At 38.2% G+C, this 23,178-nt stretch overlaps 1 protein-coding gene across 1 annotated transcript in view; it reads left to right on the top strand.

Moving 5' to 3' along the window:
* Positions 1 to 22,523, top strand: part of LOC128865041 (uncharacterized) — a 28,193-nt gene extending 5,670 nt beyond the window's left edge. Inside the window, exons 2-4 of the mRNA XM_054104934.1 lie at positions 21,044 to 21,217; positions 21,312 to 22,000; positions 22,075 to 22,523. Of these exons, the coding sequence (XP_053960909.1) occupies positions 21,044 to 21,217; positions 21,312 to 21,535 (398 nt within the window). The 3' untranslated portion in view covers positions 21,536 to 22,000; positions 22,075 to 22,523. The remainder of the gene's footprint in view (positions 1 to 21,043; positions 21,218 to 21,311; positions 22,001 to 22,074) is intronic.
* Positions 22,524 to 23,178: the final 655 nt, after the last annotated feature.

Below are 23,178 nucleotides of genomic sequence, written 5' to 3'. Positions count from 1 at the left end.
AAATAAATCGTTAAGGCAAGAGAGTTTTAGCAGAGAATGCTTTTAGCAACTCGAATTTTTTTTTTCTATTAAGTGTAACAGTATAGCAACAAATTGCTGTAAAATTTAACTTGAAACTTAAAAAACCTGCTACTCAAACAGAATTTGACTATCAAACTATTAGTCAACATTACTAGCCTGACGTTCTCGCCGAAAGTTATCACAAAATAAGTATAAAAAATTACCCAAATTGTGTGCCGACTCATTTCGCATGGTCTGTCAAGAGATTTCTAGCGTTCCATCACTGGGCCACTCTGTTTGGGACGTCTATCAGTTTTCGAAAGAGAAATCTGATTAAAAAAAGTGTTGAAGACGTTCAAACTGTGAAAGAGAAAGTTGTACGCATTCCGTAATGAACTGTTAGAAAAAGGCTTGCATCAATGTTTCGAATACATCATAACATACGCAAGGAGAGTTGTATGAATAGAAGAGGGTCATACAAATACTCATACATATATTGAAGGTGTTAGTAAACAAATATGTATGTGTGAAATAAAAAAAAAATTACGAAGTTCACATCATGTCACTCGATCAAGACGAGCCGAGAACAGTATGGCTAAACTGCTCAAAGCTGAAGGCGAGGAGTTCGTAATATCAGAAACAGAATTAATGTCAGGTAATCAGAATTCGGCCGCCGTAGCCAAATGGGTGGGTGCATGAATAGCGATCAGAATTCAGAGAGAACGCAGGTCCGCGTCTCCTTGAAATACTAGAATGACTGAAAAAATGTTTGCTAATCGCAGTCCCCACTCGGCAGTCAATGACAAACCTCCGCGTGTATTTCTGCCATCAAAACAGCTCCTCATAAAGAAACATTTGCCGTTCGGAGTCGACTTAAAACTGTAGGTACCTCCATTTGTTGAAACAACATCAAGACGCACGCCACAAATAGGAGGAGGAGCTGGGCCAAACAACTAGCAGAAGTGTACGCGCCATTTATTTAAACAGAATCTGACGGTTCGAAGTGTCTAAGAAGGATATTTTGGATGTGTTTGCGCCAAGTATCATTTAGTAAGTCTGCTCAGTATAATTTAGAAGCCCCTGCCGATAGTACTGAGTGAAATGCTCAAGTCGATCTTATGGCAAATCCACCAAAGACTAGATACGAGGGTCTTTTAAATAGTCCGTGAAAAGTCAGAGAAATGGCACTGCTGGCACATATCGAGGTCATGTTTAGTCAGTAACATCTCTTGGAAGAACACACAGCAAATTTCAGCCATATCGGCTTATTTCTTTGTGTTTAGCATGCGTTTTAATCGAGGAAGTCGAATGATTTTCCTTTTCCATCACGGCAACGCACCTGCTCACGCCTCAGCTGTTGTGGTCGCAAATGAATGAAAATGGGGTTTCAACTCGTTTCATATGTCATATGTCTTCTGTTTTCCAAACTTGGCTTCCTTCTATGTCTCTTACTACTATTTGTTTCGCAATTTAAAGAAATGGCTGTCGGGAAAAAGATTTTATTCAAACGAGGAGGTGATTGCAGAAAGGAATGGCTATTTTTCAGACTTTGACAAATCATATTATTCGGAAGGCATCAACATACTGGAACAATGTTGGACGAAGTGTGTAAGCCGAAAAGGAGACTATGTCGAAAAACAATAAAAAATTTTCCGAAACAATTAATCAGCTTTTTATTTTTGCATTGACTTCTCAAACGACGCTTGTATTTACCGTATGGCAAATCATGCCAAAGAACTTTATTGTCAACTTTAAAGGCGCATTTGATGAGCAAATTTTAGTAAATTTTGGAATTGCTGTAAAAGATTCCACCTAGCCAGTCGATGTCAGTTGATCTTTTGAACGAGGTGACTCATTTTCGTTTGACTTCTTCAATTTGATCTTAGAAAGAGTGGTGCTGCCAATTTAAATCGTTACTGCGCCATATAAAAAAATTAATATTAATATTATTATTATCATCAAGGCGGTTAGCATGGCCTTTTCCAGCTTAGAGAATGCTGCCGATGAGGTTGGCATAACTGTGAAGGAGAGCCAAGCAAAGTTCTTTCTGACAGCATTGACGGAATTCCCGTGTATTCAAGCACTCGTCACTGTTCGTTATTACTCGCATTAGTTGGAAGTTGTGAAAGACTTTGTTCAAATAGGAACCAATATGGGCACACCAATAACGGCTTTGAGCAAACTTCTGGTCTCGGTGAGTGATTGAACAGCAAAGACCTCTTCCGACGAACAAAATTCAAACCCTAACATATAACTATATACATACATATATACATTTGCATTTAATAAAAATAACTTTTTCAGCCAAAAAATTAACCTAAAATATCTCTCAATTTTATTGCTTATTTACGTGTACAATTTCCTAAGTTTATCAATTCTGAATGTAAGCAAGTATGCAAATAATATTTGGTATACATTTTTTCTTCCCTTAAGCAATATAAAATGCTAGACAACTAAAAAGGGCAGTTAAATATTTTTATGACATTTTTGCTCATTTCTTTTCATTTTGTTCTTGTAACCCAAAAATCTTTAATGCATTCCACACACAATTCACGATACCCATTTTCTTACATCACAAACTTCGAAGGAAATAAGCAACTCCTTTCATTGCCCATTGATAGTTGTCCTAAAAGCATGATGTCTTATTTACACATACATATGTATGTATATATTGTATGTATTTACATAAACCACCCTGCAGGAAAAACTAGGCTACTAGCTCGACTTTAGCTGATGCGATCTCAATTCCGATAGTGACTAGATTTCACTATTTGCAAAATGGCTGATATGAGGGCCCATAGAAAATGGTATTGCTTCAAGCAAATATTTTGAAAAAATAAAAAAAAATGTGAATGAAAAATTTTTTTTATTAGAAAATGAACATTCCCTATAAATGTTGGGAGAATGTTACTGGAGTGACAGTTCTTGGTCGGATATATATTACATAAATCTGGGTCGCGGACGTGGGAACGACAGTTTGTGGTCTCAAGTACTTAATGGAGAAGAAGTTCGGTTATACACAATTTTTTTTTGATATATTTTCTCTCGAGTATGATGGTTACCACATTTGGGATACTGAAATTAAAATTTGAAAAAGTGGAACCAAGACGCACCGAGAGATTTAGTAAATCCTGAAACACTCAGGCTAAAAGATCCATTGTATTTAAAACTCTGGAAAGTAAAAGGGTAGATAGTCAAGGAGGAAAGGAGAGAAGTAACAAAAAGAAGGAGATAGGATAGAATAGACAGAAGCAGAGATAGAGACAGATACAGAGACAGACAGAGGCAGAGACAAAGACAGAGACAGAGACAGAGACAGAGACAGAGACAGAGTCAGAGACAGAGTTAGAGACAGAGACAAAGACAGAAACAGAGACAGAGACAGAGACAGAGACAGAGACAGAGACAGAAACAGAGACAGAGACAGAGACAGAGACAGAGACAGAGACAGAGACAGAGTCAGAGTCAGAGTCAGAGTCAGAGTCAGAGACAGAGACAGAGACAAAGACAAAGACAGAAACAGAAACAGAGACAGAGACAGAGACAAAGACAGAGACAGAGACAGAGACAGAGACAGAGACAGACACAGAGACAGAGGCAGAGACAGAGACAGGGACAGAGACAGAGACAGAGACAGAGACAGAGGCAGAGACTGAGACTGAGACTGAGACTGAGACTGAGGCTGAGACAGAGACAGAGAGTCCTGTGAGAATTTTCCAGATTCCTCGGTAAATCTGAAAATGTCTTCCAGTTTAAGAGATCGAATTTTACTCATTCTCATTACATCAGAAGCCAAAATTCGCAACCTTGCTCTATCAAAGGCAGGACACTCACAGAGAAAATGCTCAGTGGTATCCGCCTCCTATAAGTAAGATAGGCATATCGAGTCCTCAATGATTCCATTGGTGGTCATATGCTGGCCCCATGGATTGTGTTCTGTAATACCGATCATAAACTCAACGTCGTCCAAGTTTTTGAAGAAAGTTCGACAGTTTTCTGTTCTGGCTTATCATAAAACACTTTTCAGTTCTGCTGCTTTCTAGACTGGACCATCGCTCTTTATTATAAAATTGCATTCATAATCGCTGATCCAACTCATTATTCCTGTAGAACTGGTTCCGATTATTGGCTCTGGTCGCTGAGAGGTAACCGCTAATCCACAGTTGGCCAACTCATTGGCAATCTACATTTTTGGAACCCATATAAACGCAAGCTTATTTCGTCTTGCAGCAGAATTAAGCTTCTTCTTAAATTCTTGAACAATCTTTGAGGTTTGCTTTGCATTCTCCAGTGCCTTTAGTACAGCTCAGAAATACTACTATGCAATGCTTTTAAAATTCTGAAAAAGAATTTTCATTGAGCTTTCATGATACATTGTTTCACGCTTTTCACGCCAAACATGTAGACATTATTGAAAAATATTCCGAAATTCCGGCTCAGTTTTAAATCTAAAGATCCGGATTTTGGCCAAAAAAATCATTTTCTCGGACGAAGCCCATATTTCGCCCAGCGACTATGTCAACAAGTAAAACAACTACTGCAGCGCACACAATCCACAAGTTTTCGACATATCATCAATGCATCTACGGAAAGTTAGTGGTTGCAAGTGAGGACTGGATCAACTCATGGCAAGCGAGCATAAGGCCATCGAGCTTGAGGCCATCATTCTAGATGCTATTGCTGAAATAACGCCGCACAAATGGAAATTCCTATACATTCCTATACATTACCGTGTAAAAATTAGGCAACCAATTGTGGCATATCGAACGAAGAAAGAACGCAGACTAGTGATGGTTTCGAATTCATTAAAAAGCCACCAGTGGGGCAATCAAATTTGTTCAAAAGGTATGAAAAATTGCTCTGTATATATTTGTACTTCTAGATATGTGTGTAAGTGCATATTTGCTCGGTTTTCCAATTCGCCATACTCCGTCAATTAAGGGAAATGAGGCTGAATAACCAAAAGGGCTGGCGACAATAAACCAGTTACCAGCTAATGGCATGAAAGCATTCAATATGCAAACACAAGCATAGGCATACATAGATAGATAAAGGGTGTTTCAGAACAGTGTTTTAGAAATTTTAATGCAGATATAAATAAGTAAATAAGAAATTAATAAACAAACCACCTTCCTAAGCAAATACACATTTTTGAGATTTTCAGAAATTACCCTGCAATGACCTACACCCAAGCAAATTTTACGTTAGTGATTTTTGTGGATTATATTTAGTTATAATCCACAAACGAGGCCCTTCAGAATCGCCTAGCCATTCGTGAGATAGAGGCAGACACCGTTAACAATGCATTTGGCATTTCTTCTTCCTGATTGGCGTGATAGCCGCTTTTAGCCGAGTGCAATAAAGCGCGCCAGGGGTTTTTTGCTCGTGATAACCGGCACCAGTTGGGCACACCCAGTGAAGCCAAGTACTTCTCCACCTGATTTTTCCAACGCATCGAATACTTTCAGAGCAGGAGTGTTCGTATCCATTCGGACGATATGACCCAGCCAACGAAGCTGTTGGTATCTTTAAGTAGGTAGGTAAAATGGTTGAAGTGCCAGTCTGACACTCCTCAAGTAGCACTAAAGCGCCGTTTTGATATCATTATGTGACCTCCAACAGGCAGATACTCGTATCTACAGCCAGCTGTTGATATAATAGAGAAAATTGATTGGATTTAGGTTGGCGCACTGCCCCAGGCTGTCGAAGAACTGGTATTTATTCGCTGCTCTGTATATTTGTCGTCGTCAAGCTTCTAGCTTCCTAAACTTTGTATTGCCTACGACACTCGCCGTCGCCAGCTTGTAAAGGTCCAAAAATCTTCCGCAGAATATTTCTCTCAAACACTCCAAGAGACACCTTTTCGCATTCTGTCACATCTTCCAAGTTTCTGCGCTATACGATAGGGCGGGCATAATGAGAGCCTTATAAAGAATCAATTTTGTTCGTCGAGAGCGGACTTAACTAGTCATTTGCTTCCTTAGACCAAAGTAGCACTTGCTGGCAAGAGAGCTTCTCCGTTGGATTTCAAGGCTGACATTGTTATCGGTCATTTGGCATTTGGGTAGACAGAATGGAATATGTACTGTACAACCAGCCGAAGTAGCCATGCCAGTGAAGTTATTTTCTACAATACTATTCATCGGCAGTTTACTCTTTCTAATAAAGCAGAAATCATTGAGAAGGATTGAATGATATTTTTTTAGCATTTTTAAAACGAAACTAATCAATGATCCACCCTGTATATATGTATACATACAAATGTACGTATCAGTTGTAATATACAACCCACAAATAAATGCATTTCCATGCCTAAAAAAGACTTTCAACAAATTTGATACTGTGACGTTGCCCACCTGTCAGTACTTACATTCCGCGACAAAATGAAGGCACAACAACATTTTGAACACAATTTTGACTAGTTTGCGTCTTTTTTATGCTCATTACTTTTATATGAAAGTAGAGCCTATTTTCTAGCAAAACTTGTATAAATCCAAATTTCAAATTTTAAGCAAAATTCTTAAAAACTCACACACTTTCCTTCCCAATTCCAAGGCTTTTAATAAGAACTTTTAGAAAATATTATGGCGTATTAAATTTAAGTATAAGTTCTTGAAGCTGCTTGAAAATCCAGTTGAATTTTGTATGCTTCGATTAGATTTGGGGGGTATTGGGACAAGACAAAAGAACGAGTCGGCTTTATGTTGCATGAGCATTTGAATACTTTTTTTGTTTCTTTTTAAGGGGGAGCAGCTCCTCCAGACAACGAGTTTTTCAATCATTTTTTGCGAAAAACTGAGAGTATTTATTATCTTAAAATAATATGCAAATTTATATTCATGTTGAAATGAATATATAAAAATTTGTTTGAAAAAAAAAAGAAATGGCGGCACTACTGCTGGTCAAACATGGCTCCTTTAATTTGCGCCGTGGACTATATAGCCTCTTGTAATCAACAGAAATCAACCAGACAAAAATTTGTAAGTAAAATATTTTATTTCGCTTTGCACTAACCTATTTTGAACAAAAAAATTGAAATTTGAAGTGAAAATGAAAAAAATACACTTTTTTATACATAGACAAATAATAAAAATAATATTAAAAAAATAATAATTTTAAATTTAATTAATATTTTAATAATAAAAAAATAAAATAATATTAAATGTGAGGTACATGCAAAGGTCAATATGTTAAAGAATATCCGAGGCGTATTCATTAAAGGTGGTGGCACTAGAGCAACAACAATGTTTTGTACGTTTGATTGTTATGGCAAAGTATTGGAAAAGTAGAAAAGAAAAACTTAATTCGCCTTGTTTCATTCTGTGCTGACAGCCACATGGGAACGGCAGAAGAAAAAAAAAATCAGCTGATTTACCGATACCACCTTTAATGGATTCACTTTGAGAATATCCCTGTAAAAATTTAAGTTGACATATTGATTCGGCGGCCGCCGTAGCCGAATGGGTTGGTGCGTGATTACCATTCGGAATTCACAGAGAGGTCGTTGGTTCGAATCTCGGTGAAAGCAAAAGTAATAAAAACATTTTTCTAATAGCGGTCGCCCCTCGGCAGGCAATGGCAAACCTCCGAGTGTAATTCTGCCATGAAAAAACTCCTCATAAAAATATATATCTGCCGTTCGGAGTCGGCTTGAAACTGTAGGTCCCTCCATTTGTGGAACAACATCAAGATGCACACCACAAATCGGAGGAGGAGCTCGGCCAAACACCTAACAGAAGTGTACGCGCCAATTATTAATTTTTTTTTTATTTTTATATTGATTCGATAGTGCGGAAAAAAACATATTTCGACAAAAACGCGATTAAAATTTTCGTTCTTACTCAGCTTCCGTTCGACGCTCATCACTTCACTGACTTTATAGGAATTTCTTAGACTTTCTATTGAGCGTAAAACATTCAAAGGATATTCTTTAGAATGTAAATGAAATTTTAAAAAAAGTAAAATTTGAAAGTGCTAGAGGAGCTGCCCCTCTCAATTCATTTCTTTACTGCGATCTGTCTTTTAAACTTTTTTACTTAAAGCTCTTTAATTAATTTAGGAGACATTTATGGAATGCACCCAGTAATGCAGCCATTTACTAATTTTATGATACCTAATGATATAGACTAATTTTTTATGATATGAGGCTGGCGATGCCGAAGCGGCAGCAGGAGTAAATGATATGATACAGCTGTACCACATAGTTGGCCGCCTAACCAACTAGCGGAGTAACAGCAAACTGCCGATCAGAGATCTGAATGGTGCTTTGCTAACTTCCAATGATGACCAGATACGCAGATGGACGGAACACTTTGAAGCAACTAACAACATTGCTCTTAGGAGTATACCTAGCTTTGAAGTGGGTAGCACAACAACCACAAATAAAATAACAACATCCTGCCCCAGCCTAGCGGAGATTAAGGATGCAATTAAAAAGCTGAAACTCAACAAAGCTGCGGGTGAAGATGGCATACAGCTTGAACTAATGACTGCCGACCCACAAATATCAGCGGGAATTGTTCATCCCCACATCACTGCCGTCTGGAGCAATGAAAAGCTGCCTCCGTCCTCGACTAACGGCATCATAGTGAAGCTGCCCAAGAAATGTGACCTGCGTGACTGCGGCAACTAGCGAGGAATAACCCCTCGCCCCTTCTCTTCTCCATACACAAAAAAGGCATCGTCTGGAGTTTCACCAGACATCTTGAGGAGCTGGCCTTCGCCCATGACATCTGCCTCCTCTCTCACAAACTCTCTGACGTGCAAGCGAAAGTGGACAAACTAGTCGTCTAGCACGCACTGACGGACTGGAGGTCAACATCGTCAAGACCAAGGGTATAAGAGTTAACCACAATAACGCAAAGCAGATATTAGTTGACGGATGCCCGGTGGAATTCGTGGAAAGCTTCTGGTACCTCGGCTGCATTATCACGGCAGATGGTGGAGCAGATGAAGATTTCAACTGCAGGCTAAACAAAGCAAGGGCGGCATACGGACGAATGCATGCACTATGAGGGAGTTCGCAAATCTCCAGGCGAACTAAACTACGAATATTCGGCTCATGCGTGAAGTCCGTATTGTTGTACGGAAGCGAAACATGGCTGGTTTCTAACACCATCACACAGAGGCTACTATCTTTCGTCAACAAATGCCTCCGCATTACCTGCAGAATATTCTGGCCAAACATCATCAGTAACGACACACTGTGGAGATTAACGAACGAATCCTTAGGCAAATCAAACGCAGAAAGTGGCAATGGATAGGTCACACATTGAGAAAACCACCATATAGCATCACGAGAATAGCGCTGGACTGGAACCCGCAAGAGAGCAGAGGTCGCAGTCGACCCAAAAAACACTTGGAGAAGGTCGATGCTGCGCGAACTAGCAGATGCTGACATCTCATGGGACGTTGCGAAATCAACAGCACAGAACCGTGTACGATGGAAGAGTCTTGTCGAGGTCCTATAGTAACGAGAGGAGTGAACAAGGAAGAAAAAAATCGCTTATCGGTTTCAAGATAGCTGAGTAAAGTGAGAGCTTACTTTCGAGAGAAACATGAGAATTTATTTCAATATGAGAAAGATCTGTTCAAAGTGGGTGCCGCGTTTGCTCACTGTTGACCAAAAACAAAAACAATATGATGCCTCTAAACAATGCTCCCGTATCTACAGCATTCGCCAGATTTGGCTTCCAGCGACTACTGGCTGCTGCAGACCTTAGAAATTTCGCTCAAATGAAGCGGTTGTTATTGCTGAAACTGAGGCCTATTTTGAGGCAAAAGATAAATCTTCCTAGAAAAGTGGTATTGAAATGTTAGAGCTGCGGTAGACTGATTGCGTTGATCTTGGTGGAAATTACGTTGACGAATAAAGCTAATTTTGAACAAAAAAACGTGGTTTCTTTGTTAGGCCCGGGACTCTTTAGCCCTTGGTTTTTGTTAAACAATGAGCTGCACCTAAAAAAAAAATTATGAACCAAAACCAAAACAGTCCAAATAGTATAAAGTGTTGATGTGTCATCTAATTATCGCGGAGTAGACACATTTTCAAGTTATTTGTATATAACACATATATAAAGGGTTTTCCAATAAGAGGTGTTATTCCCGTAAAAGATCAATGGTTTCGTTGCTTGTGGAGCACGTAGCGCTGTCTTGTTGAAAATAAACGTTGTCCAGATCAATACCATCCGATTCCGGCCATAAAAAATAGTTAGTCATCTCTCGATAGCGCAATTCATTCAACGTAACTGTTGCTCCAGCTTCATTTTCGAAAAAGTAAGGTCCAATGACTCCATCGGACCACAGACTGTTTGGTGCAGTCACAAGTTGAGGATAGAAGGCTTTTCAACAATAACTCTTGGATTTTCTGAGCCCCAGATCCGACAATTTTGCTCGTCAACGAAGCCACCGAGGTGGAAATGGGCATCATCACTCAAGATGATTTTTCGATGGAACCCCGGATCGTTTTCATGCATTTCAACGACCTAATCAACAAAGACCCGACGTTGTTGATGATCGGCCGGCTTGAGTTCTTGTGTTAACTGGACTTTATAAGCCTTAAGACCCAAATCTTTAAGCAAAATACGGTGTCATGACGTTTGTGGAATGCCTAATTCAAAATTACGAGGAGGAATGGACAACCTGGGTTTTCTTCAATACTTTCGGCTACAACAGGAATATTTTCGGCTGTTCTTGAGCGACGTGCACGGGTTTTATTCTTCACATCACTGACTTGACCCAACAGCTCGAATTTGTTCACCTATTTCTGTATTGCCGTCCGACAAGGTGCTTGACGATGACCCAAAAAACTTTGAGTGTTACGAACCGTCTCTGCCAAATTATCACCATTTGTATAGTGAATTTTAATAATTTCAATGCGTTGCTTAAGCGTGTGTCGTCCCATTTTCCATTGGCTTAGTTTCTACCTGTCAAATATCAAAAAATGACACCTTCAAAAGTGGCATCTACCGAAATAGCGGGGCATTCAAAATAACACGTGCTATTGGAAAACCCTTTACATATGTACATATGTATATGCATTACATGCTCCAATAAACACATACCATAGTCCACATCAAAATATATATACGCAAATATATAATTAAAACAAAAAACAATGTTATTATAAACAATTTGTTTAACTCCCGCTTCACAATGCAACTGCAACTCAAATTTGCGACACGCTAACTCCGACAGTTCAATGTGATTTTTCTAAAATATCTGCGAGAAATGGCAGCCGCACAGATATTTTACATAAATGCATGGTATTTTCACACACACGCTCAAATACAAACAACAAAGCAAAAATATAACTCGTAAAAACAGCAACAACTGTAAGTACTCAAAATTGCAGCCAGGGTGGAGCAATTGCACTGAATTGCGTAATTTTTTCGCCTCATATTTCTTTTGTTTTGCTTTTTTTTACTTTTTCGTTATTGTTGTTCTTGCTTGTACCATTTACTTTCGACATTGAGTTCAATTAGTTGGTTAATTTTCACTTAATGTTTGTATCTGCTTGACGACGGCTTATCGTTTTGTGCTCGCATTGTTTAGTTCATTGGATTTGCACTGGAGATTGCGTGAGCTTTTAACGGCAGATGGAGGTCATAGGAGGCGAATTATGTTAAATCTCTGGAAGATATGATTTGTGTGATTCTTAAATTACGACATCATAAAGCGTGCATTTGTCTTGTCGCGTTTAATATGTAGTTGAAGTGGGCCTAAAAATAGAGGTTTTTTTCCAAACGGAGGAGATGCTTTGTCATGCTTTATGCGATGCTTTGTAATGGCGCTCTGGTTGGTATACCACCAATTGCTGCTTTCATCCAAGGAGAGGCCTTTAAGGCCATCTGCAGGCTGAAACACAATGAGAACTAGTACGGCCCCTGCCCTGCATTGAACAACAGAGAAGGCATGGACTTCGATCCAACGATTCTCTCCATGCGCCTTGACTCCATGCCATCAGGAGTCGTACTTGAAAAGAGATACAATGTGGTGCTGCCACACGCTCAATTCTGATCAAACTCTGAAAATGAGCCCGGCAAACACTGTTTTCGCATTTTTACAGATGGCTCCAGGACCGAGCACGGCTCCGACTCTGGGGTCTATGTGGAATCCAGCAGGACAAAACTGCATTTTGCAGCCATTAAAGCCATTACTTCAACCCACAAGCGAGTTTGGCAGGCTAAGAGAGGCTGCAGATGGACTAAACTGATGTTACCTGCCATGTCTGATGATGAGACGCCGGAGCACTTTCTGTACGTCTGCCCCACCTGAGTCTGAGTGGTGTACTTGTTAGTTGTCCTGACAAAAAAAATGGCGCGCTTAAACACTCGAATGTTTGGCACTGCCTACCGGGTGGTGACCACAGTTTCGAGCGCATAATCTTCTATCTTCTATTTATGGGAAACCCATTAACAATGTAAATAGCTGCATCTATCTAGGAAGCTAAATTACCCTGGACGGTGGTGCAAAAGACGATATCAATGCGAGAACCAAAAAAACCAAAGCAGATTTTGAAAGCCTCAAAAAGATCCGTTTTTCCAAACAGCTGACAACGCGGTCCAACTACGTAACTACGAATTTTTAATTCGAGTTTTAAAAACGTCCTTACTATATGGCTGTGGCCGCCCTACTCTATGAACTTCTATGAACATCTCGAAGATCTTACCTATGCTGATGATATATGTATGCCTTCATACCAACATGCAGAACAAGACTGACGATTTGTCCTCAACCTCATTGAATGCAGGGCTAAAAATAAATCACGAGAAAACAAAAGCCATGAAAATTCGAAGAAAACCTTGGAACGAAATAAAACTTCTTGCAAAAAATAGCATCAGATGGAGGTATTTTACTGCGGCCCTATGCTCCAGTGGGAGAAACAGAAAGCGACGATGATATGGCTGTGAAACGTGGTTGGTATCTGTATCTGCAACGCGGAAGCTGCAGGCATTTGCGAACCGATAACTAAGAACAATTATCCGTATCTTGTGGCCCGACAATTGGATTTTAAACGAACAACTTCTCAATCGAAGCAGACAAAAACCAGTTGACATTGAAATACGAGAGCGCAAATGGAATTGGATTAGCCATACGTTACGCAAACCTGCGACTGACTTAAGTAGAATGGCACTGAACTGGAACCCTTAAGGAAAGCACGGCAAGGAACGCCATGAAGGATCTTCACGGCATAGCGTTAATGAAGATCAAAATTAACGAATCTCTCTCACCCAAATTAAGTCGAAAGGATAAAAAAATAGTAGTCTCCAGGAGGCCAATGAGTCATGGATAGAAGAAAATACTTGTGTTACAACCAAGACTTGTAGCTAATTTAGCCGCAAATCGATAAGAAACGATCATAAGAATTGCTCAACCTCTCAAGTGAAAACATCTCGAAGGTCGTCGTTTCTGTCACCGGTCATTGGCTGTTAGATAGGCACTCTTCTAGGCTAGGAGTATTTTTTCATGAATACTGCAGAAGTTGAAGAGACGAGGAAGAGGAAGAAATAGTGGAATACTTTCTCTGTAAGTGTCCACAGCTTAGCTAGGAGTAGAACAAGGTTGTTAGGAAAATTTCCTTTCGACTCTCTTACGGAACTAACCGCTGTTGAGATAAAACCTATCCTCGCATTATAAGAGCGTATAAATACATGTCCCAAGTGAGTTGGCTATTTTTAAAACCGACTGCCACAAAAATCTAACCTAACCTAACCTATAAATATAATTCGGTTCGTAATTATAGAGCGAATTACAATCGAATAACGAATGGCGGTGAGGTGAGAGAAAGGAGATGGAGAAAGAAAATTATATCATTCATTGAATCCTGTGCGTCAAAGAGTCTCACGCTGTCGCTGGTAAATACAAACAAACACATATGCATGCCTACCAACAATGAAATCAATGCAAAGTTTAAATTTAAAGCATTAATTGAAGGCATCTCTATATGAATTCAGATATGCACAAATGTGCGAATGTAAACATTTTTTCTAAAGGGAATATGCCCATATAAATTAATGGAACTAATGCTTAAAATGAATTTCTACATAATATGCAGGTATATACAGGGTGAGTCACCTATAACTCTTATAGGAAGCATTTGTTTTAATTACTTTTTTTATTTTTAATTTTTCTTTTTCGTTTATTAAATACATTTTGGGAAATAAAGGACTATGAAGTATGACATCAGATAATGATATCAGAATTTATTGTTTTACCAGTTTGCAAGTAATCCACAAACCCAAGTCTAAGTGCTCTACGACAAGAACACTGGGTAAATTTTCGATGGCCAACTTGAAAAAAATTGCAGAAAAGAAAATTGACGACATAGGCAGATTCAAAGTCAAATCAAGATAGTACGACACCACTGAATATTCTATGCTAATTGGGCCTGGGCTGTGTCGCTCAGACAACACCTATACCACCAACCAACTAATCCACTACAAAAATTCAAAAAAATGATGCCAACAGTTTCTTGGCCGGTTTCTGGACACGAACTGGTTTCAGAGCCTAAGAACCAGGTTCACCTCACTCTTTAGCCTTCTGTTTTGATTTAGGATCATGTTAATTGACCCAAGTCTCATTCATAGTGAGAAATCAATACCCAAAACCCATTTTATCCTTTCGAAAATACGCTAAATGTTGCTGAGAAAGTCGCATTCGAATGTGTTTTGTTCCATTGTTAGCGAATGCAGCACCAATTCTGCACACAGCTTTCTGAAACCCAAAGCTTTTAAATCTTCCAAAAATATTTTTTTTATTTCAATTTAAAAAGGTTTACATAACAATAAAATTATTATATAAACTGATAGTAGTGCAGCGCTAGCATCGGAGGCTTTCGGCTGGCAGGTTGATTATGGCGCGATTAGAGCCGACGAATTAGAGCAGTTTATTTGATATTGAAACTGCACGATGCTTGATTTTTTCCATTGTAGAAAATACTGGAACACGTCGATACTCAATGGCTTGTAAACAAAGAATGAAATGACAGATTGAAATGAAACTTCACATGGAGAGTGTACCAACATAATGCAATAAATTTAGGCTAATAGCAAGGCCTTCTCTTATCGATCCGCAAAACTTATTGAACAACATAGTAATTAATCTTTATGTGCCTATGACTTGCCACAAAATAAATTCAAAAAAATTAATTCACAAAATATGATTATTGGATTCAGTTAAACCATTTTTGGTTTTAATATCACACATGGTAATTTCTGCTAATAACTTCTATTCGTACTATGCATTTAACAGATTTATATTGTCCTTAAAATATGTTATTCACATTCAATATTAATTTTAATTTATTTTGTAACCCATTCGTAATTTTTTTTTCTATTTAAATAAAAAAAAAACACGTTTTTGCTACCATTTTTATCAAAAGGGATCCAATTTCTTTCTCCAACTTCACCCTCGTTAAATGCAACCTTTTATAGGTTTTTTCGAAATGACGCTCGTGAAGAAGAAATTCTCATGAGCACTGCTACGAGTATACCGGCACATGGCGAAACATTTTTTAGATGTTTACTACCTAGCAGACCGTTAGTCGGCTGTGAGCGAATTCGACAGATATGCCGACGTCATTCGTTTTGAGTTTCACTAAGCTAAAGTCAAGGTGGATTTAATAAGGTGACAGCATTCACCCAGCTGAATTTTTCGCCGTAGGTATGGCTTACGTCAAAATGATATGCTTTGTGTATGTATTGGTATGTTTACATTCGTATGTTTACATTTGCTTGCTGATTTTGACATGATGCTTGCACCAAACGCAACAACAAATACATGTAGGGTTTTACTTATATGTGTTTGCTGTCACCTGTAATAAATTCACCTTGGCTAAAGTTAAATTTTGTGAAACACGAAACGAAAGACATGGAATCCAAAGTTCCCCTCAAAAAAAATTTTGTTTCACCATACCCAACGAGCAAACCATCATCCTTGATACCGGCATATCAATGTGCACGACTTGTAGCCTCACAGCTACACCTACGTATTCAACGTCTCTCCACAATCTACCACTCTAACCGCGGAACTACCAAACGGGATTACCTCACGGCGCTCATAGGCAGCTAGTTAATACGTCTATGAAGTTCCTCGCGTCAAAAATCATTGTGAATATATTTTGCATGCGCGGGGATTCGCTTCCAGCTACCACTCGATTTCAGCATTAAATCTATTTTTATTTGTAAGGGAGTGTCAAAACTCGAATAAAACAAGTGAGCAAATCTATAATAATTGAATCACGATTGTGTACCAACAATTCGCTGAGAGCAAAGTAACGGACCACGATAGGCGTCCCCTCATTATTCTCTCCATTGTGATTGTTTACTGCTTGTAACGATTTCCAAGAATTTCCATAAATTTCCAAGAACTCAGTTGAAAACTGTAAACACAAAAAATAAGTTATGTTTGAAATAAAAAATGTAATACTTATTTAACATTGATTGATCCAATTTAGCTCACCCTGTACATATGTATGTACATATGTATTTATATATACAAACTGTTCACTGTCAGTGGGCCAAGAAATAGTTTAACAGGTACATACATACATACATATGTAGGTATATCGAATTACTTTGCGGCTTACCTTGGCAATGAATGCGAGCAATGATTTGCATTAAATAGCGTTTATAGTAAATACTTAATTAGACATACATACATACATACATACAGACAAACGTATGTAAAACATTTTAAGGAAGGTGTAACAATTAAATAAACACAGGTAGTTACTTATCTCTTAGCTTATTTGGTTATCTTTATCCGCCAACAGTTAAGTATATCAATATTATTTGATAAAAAGCTTCATACACTTCACTATCGCGTGGTTGGATACACGAACGTATGTACACATATTTACATAAACATTAAGATTTGAGCAAATTCAACTTATTAATTGAGCATGACACTATTTACATACATACACACATGCAATATGTACGCTCGTGTGCTGCTCTCTCATGACAATCTTAAGCACAAACAACTACTTAATTGCAATTTGAGTGCACTTCTGCACTTATAATCAAAGCGCACAAACTTGCCCTCACCATTACGAACGCTTCACGCTCCCACTATTCGTATACATACATAAAATGTATGACAGGGCGTATGTGTGAATATTATTCGTCCACTGCTACTGGGTGCACTACAAATCGACACCTATTCCTTGGCACGAAAAGCAGCTTTACCGGATGAGTGTGCAATTAACTACCGTTAACCGGTGCAAAGGTATTACATAACCTCACATCCGTTTCTACCTTTCTCATAGCACTATCATCTTATTTGTGCGTTCCTGTATTTTTATACATAAGCACCAATTCACTTCTTATTTTGTTGTTTGCTGGTTTTATTACTCTATGACTGAGTGCACCGCACACTTCAGTGCTTTTGTGAACAAAGTTAAAATTAAATAATCCATAATACTGCAAACTGCAAATACAACGCAGCACCAGCAACCTAACAGTAGACCTCAGGAATTTTCCACTAGCAAACACGTCCAGCAGCAATCCTGCAATGCTTTTGCAAACATCCACTCCTTCTGCAGGAATACTGCAACTGCTTGCTCATAAATGCGAGGGCGTGCCAACAAGTCTGGGCAGCCGTTTGCCGTGAGCCACACTATCACCTTCCGTACCTTGCATTTGTTGTGTGTTGTGTTCGGTCTACATAGTTGCATTTACTAATAATTTGTTGTTGTCCTTTTCCGCCCTATTTTTTCTCATTTGTCTGCTTGCAAATTTATGTATGGTGACATTCCTTAGCTCCTGTCTGCTACATTGCGGTTCTCTGACATTAAGTGGCTGCAATTTAATTTAAAAATAGATGCCTTAATTATAAGCAAAATATTGTAGCTATATGACTATGCAAGTCTTTAAAAAAGTTTGCAAATACTTTGTGTTTATTTTCAAACATGAAAGAAATTCTCCTGAGAGTCAATGAAAATCGAATATTTACTTTGTAAGTAGAGTAGGTAGTACTGTTAGCAAGTGAGAGACATTTAAAGGCCCGAAATAGAACAGAACTAGAACCATTTTATTATGGAATTTTTTTGAACGTAAACAAAAAGAAAAAAAGGAAGAAGAAAGAACGCTTAAGCAACTGATTTAATTCATTGCAGTTTTTTGCGAAAATATCAAGTTTCACTTGCAAATTTTAATTGACATCCGAAAAGTTTGTCACTGGGTATAAATAAGGTTAGGATACACTCGGGATACGCATAGACATAGTACAGCGAATAAAAATCTAGCGGCTACGTTGGCTGGGTCATATCGTTCGAATGGGTACAAACGCTCCGGCTCTGAAAATATTCGATGTGATACCAGCTGGTGGCAGCAGAGGAAGATGAAAGCCTACTCTGCATTAGAAAAATCAGGTGGAGAATGCTTATCGCGCCAATCAAGAAGAAAAGGATACACCCAGGCTTATAGCCCATTCTCTATCTTCCGTACAACAATACCCACAACAAATTGGCGACTATTAATCAGGTCTCCCTGATTTGGGTACCAGCACATGAGGAACACGAAGGAAACGAGAAGGCAAGCTTTTATGCCATTAAGGCGAAAGAGCCATTTATTGGACCAACCCAATTTTACGGGCTTAACAAAAACAAACTAAACCAGTTAACCAAAAATGGATCCAAACAAAAACCAATGAATACTGAAACGGCACAAATGGCCTTAATCACCCCAAAAAATTCCTGAACTTTAATACCAACAGAAAAACAGCTAATCTAACCCTAGATAAAAAGAGCCTTAGTTTACTCTGTGGAGAACTTATATGCCACTTTGCCTGCCATAAACATTTCAATGCAATAGGATTATCAAGTACTAGTTTATGCAGGTGCTGCTGTGATGAAAAATAGTCCATGAAACACTTAATCACCAATTGTGAAGCATTAGGTTACAGGAGACACAGACTCCTGGGATCGTAAGGGCTGGTTCGATTTCTCGCAATACTAAATAATTAAAATTAAGCAGGTAGGGGCGCACAATATATCAATCTGGTCGCATAAAAGGCTTAGCCTAACCGATACAACCATTATCATTACCATAACCCATTCCTATACCAACCAATGTCCACTGGTTAAAAACTTTAGAATTTCCATAATTTCCCTACTACTGAGATCTTCCAACTCATTGACAAATTGTTTACCTAGAATTGCGAATACTTCATCTTGAAAGCCTCTGGGCGCACCTGCTTAGAGTTATGCTTATTTTAGCTCATCAGGTATTTTGAGCATTAAGAGTCGTCCACAATTACCAGGCGATTGTGCAAGTAGACTAGTCCCGCCATCTTGCATTTGCGATTTTCACAAATTTTTCAAAAATAAATAACTTGCATGTTTGTAAGGGTATAAACATGTACATATATCATTGTGTGTGTATTTCTCAGAAAGTTTGGCACCGAGTGTCGCTAGTTTATCAGCTCTACAATTCCCTTCGATGTCGGCAATGGCCTAGAACCCATCGTACATTCGGACGAAATGACTCAGCCCTATCGTTACCATGCAGAATTGCTTGTCTTCAATCGGACGCGTCTCCTGGTAGCGGATCGGGGACTGCTTGGCAGATATGAGGGTAGACTTGCTAGCGAATCATTAACTGAAATTTGCTCAACATAGGAGTTGAAAGAGCATATACATACATATATCCCCATAGGTTAGGTTAGATTAGTCGGTTTGCTTGCCTAAGACATGACACTCAGCAGCGCTAAGGCCCACTGTGATACCTGTATTTGATTTCCATTCCCTAACAAAGTTGCTTAAACCACTTAGATCTTTTCAAGAAGGTGGGACTACTTACCTACAGTACGACATTTTGCAAATGTTCCAGGTCTTCGAAGAAATAATCGCCAAAATCGCACTTCTTGGAAGTGCAGGAGGAGGTTTTGTACCGACTCAATTTCATCTTTATCTCCTCACCTCCTGCAGAAGTCATTGTGAGTTACACCCATTTTGCTGGCTAGCGTACGAATAGCGCAGTGACCAGTTATAACTCCTGTGAGGACGAGTTAAATGAGATCCCCAGATGTTCGGAATAGATATATACCGCCGCCCACCCTACCCTCGAATGATTATATCGCCGCTGAAGATAAACAGTCTGTGTCAGTCTGTGTCAGATGTACGAGTATTTCGTTCTGCTTTTTGCTGCGTAATAGTCCCACTCAAGGACTACGACGACAGTGCTAACTCAGGATAATGTCGCTCGAAACTTTCCCGTAAACGCAACCAAACAAAAATGAGTGAGAAGTACGCGAAGCGTTTCGAAGCGGTATTTTTATGCACGCATTCGAAAGGGCCGCAATTATCTTCCGTCGCGGCTGCAAAAGTGGTTAAAAAATCAAAAACGTTTGTTGTGATGTGGAACCAGCCGTACAAAGCGTGCAAAAATGTTGATGACTCTTCCGAGCGCGGCTTGAAGCGAGTGTCGACAAACAAAACAACAGGATAAAATAATCGTCCATCTTTTTAAGCGGGACCCTTCTTTGTGACTACGCCAAGCACGATCAGTTCTTGCTAAAAAGGGAATAAATGTGAGTATCAACACCATCGAACGTCGACTGAAGGAGGCGAACATATCCTACCGTCCCACATCATCAAAACTACTACTCTCATAAAAACACATTGAGAAACAACAAAACAAGCAAATGGCGTCACAGTAATGGACTAGCCTTCCCAGTCCCCAGACGGCAAACCCTATTGAAAATGTGTGGGGAATTATGAGTCCAGTCCACGATTTAAAGCAACCCGTGCATCAAGTTCGCAAAATCTGGTCTTCTTTGTCGATAAGCTACGCAGATAAGCTGGTTCAAAGCATGCCGGGAAAATGCCAGGCCATATTCGACAAAGATTGATACTACACGGCTTATTGATTAATTGCGACTGGTAGTTTTGTACATATTTTCATGTAAAAAAAATTTAAATATATATCTTTTATACTTCATGAATAAACGCTGATCCTTTTTTCTGAGACAAACTGTAGATATCATCTATACTCCAAAAAAGTACTAACTATTCGGTATTTTTATTTTTCACAACTTTCAGGTGCGGCCATCAAATGTTACGTATGCAATAGTCATAAGGATGCCAATTGTGCACTGGACATACCACCAGATGATTTACTCAAGGACTGCCAGGAGGATTACTCAACACGCGGCAAAGGCATACCGACCTACTGTCGCAAGATCTCGCAAATCATTGAATTCTCTGTAAACAATCGTAAGTGTTAAATATAATTTTTTTATTTTTTTTTATAAATAAAACTACATCGAATACGACATTCGTATGCTCATTTACTTGCTTGTCTTTGCAGTGCCCCCAGACAGCCGTGTCATACGTTCGTGTGGCTTTCTGAATCAGACATCGACCAATTACTGCTACCAACGCGCCGGCTTCGGTGGGCGTCAAGTAGTTTGCTCTTGTGACAAGGATAATTGCAACGGTGCTGGCGCGCTCAGCCTGCCCGTGGGTGTGATGTTGACTGCTGCTGCTAGCGGTTGGGCAGTGCTCTCCTACGTAAAACGTTCACTGGTTTAATTGCCACTTTATTTTGAGCTAATTTTTGCAAAAATTCACTAAATAAGTTATCTTGTTTTTCGTTTGTGTATATTTTTCTCTAAGAAAAAAATATGCTACCTTGTTGTTGTTGTTTTTTTCACACGCATACTTGAGTAAAAATTAAATACATACATACATGCAAAGAATTGATATGCTTGCGCTGTATAATTCCTCCACAAGAAATCTAAATATTCTTTATTTACATATACAAATACACAAATATATGTACATATATACAAGTACAGTATTGTTCAATGCAAATTTCTTTTTTACAAGTGCATACATAATAATTGCTTAACTGTTATATTTTGTTGTAAGTAATATGCATTCAAAGACAAACGCACATACATACATAACTGCAGCAAAAGGGGAAAAAACGGAGGAGTTGGCGTCAAATAGAATTTAGTAAAACAAAAACCTCATCTGATGAAGTTGGTTTTAAAAGTGAGTATGTCACACAAAAAAAGAAACAAACATAAATTATTAATAATAAATATTTTTTTGCACTTCTCTTGCAGTAAACGCGCCCAGTTCCATCGATGGAAGTATACAATTTAAGCATCTTCTAGGAAATAAACGAAATAACAATAATTGTTGTAGAAAATATAAAAAATTGAAATAATAAAATTCAGTAGCAGTTCAGATTTTGCACAGTTAGTAAGCCAATAAAACATTAAAAAAATGTATAAGTCGTTGAATAAGAAAGCTTTAATGTAGCAAATTTTATTATACACATTTTTGTAAAACAACAAAATACTCATCGATTGCAAAACACCTACCCGGCGCAAAGCTTGTTCCCATAAATAACCTGTAATTGAGTATTTAAATTTTTTAATTTTTCCTGCAACTTACCCAAATTTATGTTATTTACAAAAAAAAACAAGCACTGTTGAATAACGATTTTGTTTTATATACGATAGAAAAATATACATACATAAATACGAAAAAGAAAAAATTTTAACAAACCCACTTTAAACAAACACAAATAACAAAAACAAAAACAAATGTATAACCGTAAAACCACCAAATCCGTATTGTATTATTGTAGCGAGTATTTAGAAAAAAAAAATTCAACTGCAAACTTTTGCAAAAATATAATTAAACTTACACAACAAGCGGAGGAACAGAGTGCATATTTGGTGCCAAGTGACGACTTCGTGCGCGAAGTCGTTGTATGTAACGAGTGTTAAATTTAATATGAAATTCACATGAAGTGTAATCTCTTAATTTCTTTCTAGTTTTTGCTCTGTAAAAGAGGCAAAAGCAAACAGCTGAAACCAAAAATTAGTTATAGTTTGCAGCACAAGAAATCGATTAAATGGAAACATTTCATTTCACATTGAAAATGTTTCGCATTTGATTTTCATGTGTGATCTTTCTTAACTTTAAGCGATTATAAAATTAATTAAATCTATAAAAAATTGAAATATAAAATAAATCAAAATTAATAAATAAACATTTTAGTGTGTGTCTTTTTAATGGTATGCTCCAAAATATGTGCACATGGAATTCAACAAAAACAAGAATCATTAAAAACATAAAATTGTAATTTATTAAGAGGTTATATAAAGTTATATTTATATATTATATAATTGGCGCATACACCCTTTTTGGGTGTTTGG

The sequence above is a fragment of the Anastrepha ludens genome, chromosome 5, assembly GCF_028408465.1.
Source record: "Anastrepha ludens isolate Willacy chromosome 5, idAnaLude1.1, whole genome shotgun sequence".
NCBI lineage: Eukaryota > Metazoa > Arthropoda > Insecta > Diptera > Tephritidae > Anastrepha > Anastrepha ludens.
This window is presented reverse-complemented; position numbering and strand designations above follow the sequence as displayed.